This window comes from Pectinophora gossypiella, chromosome 18, assembly GCF_024362695.1.
Source record: "Pectinophora gossypiella chromosome 18, ilPecGoss1.1, whole genome shotgun sequence".
Classification (NCBI taxonomy): domain Eukaryota; kingdom Metazoa; phylum Arthropoda; class Insecta; order Lepidoptera; family Gelechiidae; genus Pectinophora; species Pectinophora gossypiella.
The window spans coordinates 2962527-2972902 of NC_065421.1; the positions used below are offsets into that span (position 1 = coordinate 2962527).

At 40.1% G+C, this 10376-nt stretch overlaps 1 protein-coding gene across 7 annotated transcripts; it reads left to right on the forward strand.

Moving 5' to 3' along the window:
• Positions 1 to 3025: 3025 nt before the first annotated feature.
• Positions 3026 to 8915, forward strand: LOC126375230 (uncharacterized). 7 transcript variants are annotated; one of them, XR_007567547.1, is made up of 3 exons: positions 3026 to 5331; positions 6569 to 6693; positions 8255 to 8915. XR_007567547.1 is itself a non-coding variant. In XM_050022128.1 (3 exons), the coding sequence occupies exons 1-3, from the start codon at positions 3445 to 3447 to the stop codon at positions 8638 to 8640; spliced, it is 3708 nt and encodes a 1235-aa protein (XP_049878085.1). In that variant the 5' UTR covers positions 3026 to 3444; the 3' UTR covers positions 8641 to 8915. The 7 variants fall into 7 exon arrangements, 6 of the variants coding, with proteins under 6 accessions (XP_049878085.1, XP_049878083.1, XP_049878084.1 ...); XM_050022128.1 differs by adding an exon at positions 7729 to 7801 and having other exon boundaries at positions 3026 to 6693; XM_050022126.1 differs by having other exon boundaries at positions 3026 to 7801.
• The last annotated feature ends 1461 nt before the right edge of the window (positions 8916 to 10376 follow it).

A 10376-nucleotide genomic window follows, 5' to 3' on the forward strand; every position in this document is an offset into this window, starting at 1 on the left:
CTTAACGTGCCCCCCGTAGCACGGAATCATCTTACTTTTTCGGACAATCAGGTGATTCAAACCTGAAAAGTCCTTACCAAGCAAAGGATAGTCTCACAAACTGATTTCGACAATGTCCCCATCGGGTATCGAACCCGGGCCTCCAGATCATGAGCCTCACGCTCTCAGCACTAGACCGCGGAGGCTGTCAATAGCTATAAGCATTCGATGAAGTCATTACTGTATTAACCTTAACCTGTATTGGGCTGGTTTTCTCTTCGCGGGTTGGAAGATCAGACAGGCAGACGCTTCTGTAAAAAACCAGACCTGTCAAATCTTCAGGTTAGGTAAGCGGACCCTGTGAAAAACTGGATAATGCTAGGCTAGATTAAGTCATTAGATATTTAGATTTATATGTAATGTGCTTGTATATTGTTTTAGGTTTACGCGGTTGTTATCATAACACTCCAATCCCATCAGTCATCCCGTGATCATGGCACTTGCAACAGTGTCGAAATATCGGGAGTCTCATATCCTTGATTTAAACGCGGTAAGAACCCGTTATTATGTGTTTTAATTATAATGTGCTTGTATTGTTGATGTGCCTTTAAATAAAATAAAAAAATAAAATAAGGCGACAAACGGCGGAGATGTTCTGTAACTTATAAGGTATCATATCGTCATTGGAAAGGCAAAATTACATAAGCGCACAAAATATCCTAAAACAGTAGCCCATCTTATGATATCTTTTGCTAGACATAAAAATTGAAAAAACAATTTAAACTTACGTTGACGTCATCTAAATTGGATAAATGGGTAAAAAGTTATGATAAAAAACGCTCTATGCTGTTCTATGCTGTTCTGGGAGCAAATAAAAAACATAGAACACGTTCAGCTGCTTGTCTTCCCGGGCATGTCGTAAAAACCGACAGAGGGATTGCGTCCTCTAACATGATGGACTAATGTTATGGGCGATAGGCTGATCCCTTATCACCATAAGGTTCATCATATCCATCTTAGGACTTCGTATCAACAGTGGCTGCAAGTTGTCTTTGATTGCTTGTGGCTCTGCCCACCCCGTTTGGGATTGCGGGCGTGAGTTTATGTATGTATGTATGTATGTAAAAAACGAATAAAATACTTTAAACGGCTTTTTCTTGAAATGGCATTTTGGCGCATACGTAATTTTGCCTTTTCAGCGACGATATGGCTTTACTCTTCAGATATATTGGCATAAACTCACGGCTATATCCCAATTGGGATAGTCAGAGGTACATCCATCGCAAGTTGAACTAAGTTCCCACACCACGTGGAGCTTTCTGTTAGGGCAACGTTATAGATGGTGATCCGTATCGCCATCTATAATGGAAGATACAGGTATAGGTGGGGTGGTTGATGAGGTTGGTAATTCACCTCACAACCATAGAAGACGATACATTGTTTTAAGTTTACGCGGTAATATCGGGAGTCTCATATCCCCATTTAAACGCGGTAAGAACCCGTTATTATGTGCTTTAATTATCATAGAAGACGATGGAAGATAGTCTAGAAGTTAAGCAGCTGCGTATCAACTGGATACGATCTAGCGATCCCCGATAGGGGTGGGGTGGGGGGGGGGGGGGTAGGGGAGGGAATCGAAATCACTCTGTGAGACTATACTTTGTTTATTAAGGACTTTGTATGTTGAATCATTGATTGATTGATTGTCCGAAAAGTAGGATGATTCCTTGCTTCGAAAGGCAGTCACGCACTTGGATCTGGCTCCTGGCCAACATAAAATACCTCCCGAAGGATACCAAAGGATAACCCGCAGGAGAGCAGTGTGGTGGAGTATGCTCCATTTCCCCTAGGATGTATTAAGGGGACGCCTGTGTCTTGAAGAGGGACGTAGATTTATGGTAAGTTATGTATCTTATAAGGATATACCTTGATGTTTCACTGGTTGTATATCAGTGTAACTAAGGTCTATCGACTCCCACGCATCGCGTGGTGCCAATGGACAGTGATGAATTATTGCATGGGGTATTTAGCAACTGCTAAATTATATTGTGCTACTAAATACTAAGTACTATTTTTATGCTAAATTCTTAAAAGGATAGAGAGGCAAACATAATTGTTACTCGTTATACAACATTAATATTTTCTAAATAATCACTACATAACATAAACAGCCTTTACACGTCCCACTGCTGGGCACAGGCCTCCCCTCAATCAACCGGAGGGGGTATGGAGCATACTCGAGCACTGCGAGTTGGTGGAGGTGTTTGGGCTAGTAGCCCGGGACCAACGGCTTAGCGTGCCTTCCGAAGCACGGAAACATCTTACATTTTCGGACAATCAGGTTGTTCGCGCTGTCTACAATGACGTCACTCCTCGAGCAGCACGGGCGCGGGGTGATTAACCGCGACCAGCGGCGCCGCGGCGGCCGGCCGCTGCCACACCGCGACGCCCCGCACCACTCGCAATTTTCATATAGAAGAGGACACACGCGCGCTTGTCGTAGCCTTTATTCCTAATATTTGTAACGTACCTACTACAAAAATAAATTGTCTTCATTATAAAAGGTCATTATTTTATTTGTCTTGCCTAGACAAATATTGGCGACCGTCGATAAATCGGCTCGGAATTACGAAGTCTAAAATTCCAAATTTGTAATCGTAACGGACATATCATCTTGGAGGAGTCAGTGCCTGGCGTTCTGCGGGACTTCTGTGTCAGCAGGGGAGTGCTCTTTCCTTGTTCCTTTGATTTTCCATCCTCCTTTAATTGTGAAAGTGTATAAATCTCTGAGTGAGTAAAATTGCATATACCTACATAATAGCTATCGAATTTGTATGCGGGTAAAAATCCATTAGTTTTTGCTTGTAACCAAATCCGATATACATAATACAGCCTTAATGGTGACTGCCTACGCTTTATATGATCATTACGTGCCTCATAATTGTTAAAGCGCAGCGTAGGTACCTGCATACCTTATCATTATAGATAAACTTTAACGTTTTAATTTCACGTTTCATAAGCTATATACAGCTGCTCTGTATTTTTGTACCCACTATCGCAAGCGTTGCAGTCTGCTTCTTCTTAATAGCTAAACTTTAATACGAAATATCACCTCATTTATTAAAATTCACCCGCTTTGTGATAAAATTCCGTCAATTACCTACGTTCTTCAACTTGTCACTTCCTATGCCCTTAGTTAAAAATCGTAAGTTATCTTAATTACGTATCGATATTCACGTAAATTTACCTAAACAATTCCAGGTAATAATATTCCTACGGTCACACGTACTGCGCGTGATCAAGCGCTGGCGCGTTGGGTCCACGCATTTACACCGTGACGCCAGCCGCACGGCGGCCTATCACACCGTGCAGTAGCAGCTACGGGGATTGGATCGTTGAACAATCAACACTGGGGTTTGGTGCACATTTATTATCCTGCCTAATTTGTTGAATTTGCCCTTGATAATGTCTACCGGAAGTGATAAAGGTGGCGGTACTGATCAAAGTACGCAAATGAAAGAATTAGTTTGTTCGCGAGGTGCAAAAAAGGGTCAACTAACAAAATTTAACAATTTTATTACAACTTTAGGTCAAATTCCGATTGAAAATATTACAAGTTTACAACACAAAGAATTAATTTTCCGTTTAAGCAAAATCGAAAACGTTATTCATGAGTTTAATGAAATTCAAACTAGGATTGAATTTTTAAGCGAAGATATTAAACATACAATTGAAAGAGACATCTTTGAAGATCTTTACTATTCTTCTATACCTATTGCTCAGGAACTTATTGAGTCATATTTAAAAGCCAATCCTGTAGACAAATCAGATGGTAACAGCGATCATTCGCATATATCAGTAAAAACGGGCTGTAACCAACTTAACAATATCAAACTACCCACAATTAGCTTACCAAAATTTGATGGAAATTACTTGAAATGGCTGGAGTTCAGAGATACCTTCGATGCATTAATAAATTCAAATGAAACAATTTTAGACATAAACAAATTTCATTATTTGAGATTGTCTTTAGAAGGTAGTGCAACTGTTGTCATAAAATCCATAGAATTTACTTCAAAAAATTATAAAGTGGCATGGAATTTGTTATGTTCTCGTTATGATAATAAAAAAGTCTTAATAAATAACCATTTAAAAGCGTTATTTTCCGTCGAACCATTAACGCGTGAGTCGCACAAGGCCATTCAATTTTTGATTGATCATACACTTAAAAATTTAAGATCACTTGAAAGTTTGGGTCAGCCCACTGACAAATGGGACGTTCTCATTATTTATATTATGGCTAGCAAATTGGATCCCAATACTTTATCAAAATGGGAAGAGCACAAAAGTGCTTCCTTAGATGGAGAATCTTTGGATGAATTTATTGCATTTTTGCGTAAACGTGCAGACGTTCTAGAAACAATATTTTTTGGCAAAAGCGACAAACAAATCAATAAACCTTTTTCATCAAATAAAGTTAAATATACTGATAATGATAATTATAAAAGATCGTCTCCACAAAATAATCAAAAAAGTTTTGTCGCTTCTGGCAAATCAAATCGTAATTATAACCCCACTTGTCCATTCTGCAAAGAGAACCACAGGATTGTCGAATGCGACAAATTTAAAAAAATTTCGCCGGAGGATAGATCAGGTGAAGCCTTAAAACTTAATCTTTGCTTGAACTGCCTACGGCGTGGACATTCCGTTAAGGACTGTCGCTTGGATGGAAGGTGTCGTGAATGTCGACAACAACACAATACTCTGTTACATGTCGATCAAAACGTAAATAAGGACAATAATCAAGTTTACCAGTCAACTTCAATACCTATTTCTTTGGCAGCCCAGTCAGCAAGCCAAGTTCTTCTAGGTACTGCCATGGTACAAGTTGTTAACACTAAAACCAAAAATACTTACCTGGCCCGTGCCTTGCTTGATGCAGGCAGTCAATCGTCATTTATAACATCGAACCTAAAAAATAAAATGGGCATAATCAGTGAGAAAACAGATTTTTGCATTACCGGCATTAGCAACGCCCCAATTCATTTGTCCGATAGCTGTGAAGTAACTATTCAATCTCTAAATGGCCGTTTTACTGTCGCTCTTAAATGCTTAGTGATGCCTAACATAACCGGTCACTTACCTAATACTCCTGTGGATATTTCGCGTCTCAATTTACCCGCGAACATTAAGTTAGCTGATCCTAAATTCTATCAGCCATCATCAATTGATCTTCTTTTAGGTGCAGAAATATTCTTCGATGTCATTACCACAAATAAACTCAATATTGGGCCCGGGATGCCCATCCTCCAAGACTCTAAGTTCGGATGGATAGTGGCAGGTCCCCTTAACGTATGTAAAGACATTCCGAGAAATACCTTTTGTAACTTTACTAAAGACATAAATCATAACTTAATAAAATTTTGGAACATTGAGGAGGTTTCTTTACAAAAATCGCCAATGTCACCACATGATGAGTTTTGTGAACGACATTTTGTCCAAAATACTACTCGTTTGGCAAATGGTAGGTTTTCAGTCAAAATGCCACTTCTTGAAGATCCTGAAAAATCGCTCGGTGAGTCATACTACATGGCCGAAAGGCGATTCTTAAGCCTTGAGAAAAAATTTATTAAAAACCTAGATTTAAAAAATCTTTACCGTAACTTCATTAACGAGTACGAGGAGCTTGGCCACTTAACAAAAATTAACAAGCCTTCCTTCGGTTATTTTATGCCTCATCATGCGGTGATAAGGGAGTCAAGCGAGACAACAAAGCTCCGTGTCGTTTTCGATGCGTCAGCTAAGACTAAGTCTAACAAGTCTTTGAATGATATCCAAGCGATAGGGCCGACAGTCCAAGACGAGTTATTTGACATTTTGATTCGTTTCCGTCAACACAAATATGTTCTGTCTGGCGACATAGCAAAAATGTACAGGCAAATCATGATAGATGAGTCACAAAGACATTTACAGCTCATTCTGTGGCGCGATGACGATACAAAACCCATCAATATCTTACAACTCAACACCGTCACATACGGCACAGCAGCAGCGCCGTTCTTAAGCACAAGATGCTTATTGCAGTTAGCAAATGAGTGCACGGATCCCCTAATTTCTGAAGTCATAAAACATGATTTTTATGTTGATGACCTTCTAACGGGTTCGTCCAATGAAGATGAATTACTACACATTCATAAAGGTGTGACAGAAACTTTGGCCTCTGCTCGCCTTCCCATTCATAAATTTCGTACTAATTGTCCTAACATATTTTCATCATCAACAGAATCCAAAATTCTTAATTTAGATAAAGAATCTAGTGTTTTAGGTGTACTGTGGGCTCCAAACACTGACACACTTAAATTCTCCATAAACATTGACACAAATGCACAAACATTAACAAAAAGAATTATTCTGTCAAATACTTGCAGGATATTCGACCCGCTCGGCCTTCTGAGCGCTAGCACAATTACCTTAAAGGTATTACTGCAAAAATTGTGGAAACTCAAATTAGAATGGGATGACCCCGTCCCAAACGAAATAAAAAAATCATGGGAAAAGGTAATCAATAATCTTAATCTTTTTCTTACAGTATCGGTACCGAGACACGTCATGTGTGCCTCTCCGGTAAAAACGGAACTACACTGCTTCGTGGATGCGTCCCAAGACGCCTATGCTGCGTGTATTTACCTGAGATCGCTTGATGAACATAATTCCGTAACTACAAAACTTTTATGCTCTAAAACTCGTGTAGCACCCTTGAAGCCTGTAACCATTCCGCGTCTTGAATTATGTGCAGCTCTTTTAGGTGCGCGTCTAAGCTATAAGGTCAGTAACGCATTACGTTGCGAAATTGGTGATAAATATTTTTGGTCTGACTCCACGATTGCGTTAGGTTGGATTAAAAATCAGCCTAAATTGTTTAAAGCTTTTGTATGCAACCGCGTGAATGAAATACATGAGCTCACTAACCGAAACTCGTGGAAACATATACCGACGGACATCAACCCGGCAGACATGGCTTCTAGGGGAGTAGCGCCAAGCACCATGATCAATTCTTCTCTGTGGTGGGAAGGTCCATCCTTCCTCTTAAAATCGGAATCGGAATGGCCTAATCACCCAAATACAAAAATTGATTTGCCCGAAATTAAAGTTCATAAGAGCCAAGTAATCCATAAATTCATTAATTTTGAAAATTACTCAAATGCCAATAAACTAAAAAGGATTTTTGCTTATGTATTTAGATTCATCACCAATTGTAAAACTTCAAATAAAAACAAGTCTCCGTTAAATGAAGTAGAACTTAAAAATTCCCTAAATTTTCTTATAAAAAGGGCTCAAAGCGAATCTTTTTCCAGTGAAATTGAAACTTTATCTAATGGTAAATGTCTTAAAGCTAAATCACACATTTTACAGTTATCTCCCTTCATTGATGACTCCGGTGTGCTGCGAGTAGGTGGTCGCCTTAAGAATGCTGCTCTAAATTATGAGAAAAAACATCCAGCTCTGCTAGATTCCAAACACCACTTAACAAAAATATTAATGGCAGCTGAACACCTGCGTCAAGGTCATGCAGGTCCACAACATACTCTCTATTCGTTTAGAGAACAGTTCTGGCCTATAGGAGGCAGAACATTAGCAAGAAGCATAGTTCGTAAATGCATAACTTGTCTGAGACTTAAAGCCAAAACATTAAACCCGTTTTTCGGTGATTTACCTTCGAGTAGAGTTACGGAATTTTATCCTTTCCAGACTTGCGGCACTGACTTCGCCGGCCCCTTCATGATTTCAAGCAAGAAGGGCCGTGGTAACCGGGTATCAAAAAGTTATTTATGTTTATTTGTTTGTTTTTCTACTAAGGCAGTGCATCTCGAAGTCGTCAGCGATCTTAGCACCGCAGCCTTTATTGCATGTCTTAAACGCTTCATTTCTAGAAGAGGGAAACCTCATTATATACATTGCGATAATGCAAAAAACTTTGTCGGGGCAAAAAATGAATTGGGTAGGATGCTGCGATCCAGTCTGCGTTCTGTCTATGAATATACAGCTAATGAAGGCATTAAATTCACGTTTAATCCCCCTTACTCTCCTACATTCGGTGGGCTTTGGGAAGCCGGCGTAAAGAGTGCCAAGCACCATGTTAAGCGTATTGTAGGAAATGCCAATCTTACTTTCGAGGAGTTGAGTACGCTTTTTACACAAATTGAGGCGATCCTCAACTCCCGACCCCTAACTCCATTATCACATGACCCCAACGACCTTTCTCCTTTGACCCCAGGGCACTTCCTCATCGGGCGGCCGCTGACGTCACTGCCGGCACCACCGGGCGACAACATGAAACTTAAGAACCGTTACATCCTCATTGAAAACTTGAGACAACGCTTCTGGGAGAGGTGGAGGCACGAATACCTATCAGAGATGCAGCAACGAACCAAGGGCCGTCTACGCAATAGTAACCTTCAACTCGGAGACCTGGTTGTCTTCAAGGAGGAAAACCTTCCACCCCTAAAATGGAGGTTGGGTCGAGCACAAAAACTATATCCAGGCGCTGATGGAGTAGTCAGAGTGGCTGACTTCCTAACGTTCAGAGGGACAGAGCGACGAGCCGTCAACAAGGTGTGCCCACTTATACCTCAACCTCAACAACAGCCTCAAACAAGATGATCATTGAAAGAACGCCCTTCTTTCAAGGGGGGGCAAGATGTTCGCGCTGTCTACAATGACGTCACTCCTCGAGCAGCACGGGCGCGGGGTGATTAACCGCGACCAGCGGCGCCGCGGCGGCCGGCCGCTGCCACACCGCGACGCCCCGCACCACTCGCAATTTTCATATAGAAGAGGACACACGCGCGCTTGTCGTAGCCTTTATTCCTAATATTTGTAACGTACCTACTACAAAAATAAATTGTCTTCATTATAAAAGGTCATTATTTTATTTGTCTTGCCTAGACACAGGTGATTCAAGCCTGCAATGCCCTTACCAAACAAGGAACAGTATGACAAAGTGATTTTGACAATGTCCCCATCGGGAATCGGGCCCGGACCTCCAGATCGTGAGCCCAACGCTCTAACCACTAGACCACGGGATACAAAAAATTATGTGCCTTTGATCAATCAGTATTTCCAGTTTTCCTGGAGTATCTTAGATATGACCCACATCACGTATTACTTCTAAAATAATCCACATAACATTCTGAAGCAACACAAATATAACAACATTATACTACATCCTACACAACACAGGCAACGGAGAAAATTGCATAACACAATTTATTAGCCCACTGTGTGGCGATTGAGTAATTCTGCACTACACATGTGGCCAGTGATCGCCGTAGGAGGTTTTGTGCTCAAAATTGCAGTAATACACACAATAATCCGTACTTATTTTAAAACGGTACTCAGAAGTGGCTTTCGTATCGAACAATTTTAATAAAACTTCGTTAAGAAAGGTGAATTCGAAAAAACTGTGGTTGATCTTTTAAGTACTTAGATACTACAAGTAGTATGAACCATAATAAGTAATCAGTGTTTTATCACTACATAGTATAAAACAAAGTCGCTTTTTCTGTCCCTCTTGTGCGCTTAAATCTTTAAAACTACGCAACGGATTTTGATGCGGTTTTTTTAAATAGATAGAGTGATTCAAGAGGAAGGTTTATTATATAAAATATAATAATATCCATTAAATAGTGCAGAAATACTGTTATTTGTTTTGTTGTTCAAGATGTTGCACTATCCCGCACCAAACTGTAATAAATGTTTCCTTTACACTGGTTGCCTGGAAGAAATTGCTACTTAGCAATAAGGCCGCCAGATTGTGCTGTATCTTTCGTCCATTTGTGTAAGTTTGTTTTGTATGTTGTGTGCAATAAAGTATATTTGATTTGATTTATTTTTGAGGTTTTTAATGTGATGTCGTAAATGACTTCATTTTTTCCTTAGCATTGCACCCAGGCAAAGCCGGGGCGGGTCGCTAGTTTTTATTAAAATAGGTTCGCATTTGACCACAATATCACCTGATGGTAAGTGACGATGTAGTGGAGAGTGGATCACACTTACCTAGCAAATGCCTACTCACTCTAGCCTTGAAGACTCCCAGATTATAACGAGTTGGAAATACAGACGACGGCAGGCGAAGGACATTGTAAGCAGATGTTATGTTTTTTTGGACTTTTGTCTCTGGCAATGAGTTGAGCAACAAGCATCGCGACTAGAAGGAATTTATTATCTATGACAGGAGAAACATAAAAAAGGAAATAAATTGTCTTGCGATAACTCTATGATCATAAAAACATCATAGAAGGAAAGCTAGAAGGAAAGAAAGGAAGACCAAGAAGAGCTTACATGGAACAGATTAAAGAAAAGGTTAACGTCGTGTCTTATAGGGAAGTCAAGGAATT

Excerpts from the sequence above, each read along its gene's own strand:
- LOC126375230 (XM_050022126.1), top strand. The coding sequence starts at position 3,445 with ATGTCTACCGGAAGTGATAAAGGTGGCGGTACTGATCAAAGTACGCAA. Across the intron at positions 7,802-8,254 it reads TGGTAACCGGGTATCAAAAA|GGCACTTCCTCATCGGGCGG; the intron begins GTTATTTATGTT and ends CTTTGACCCCAG.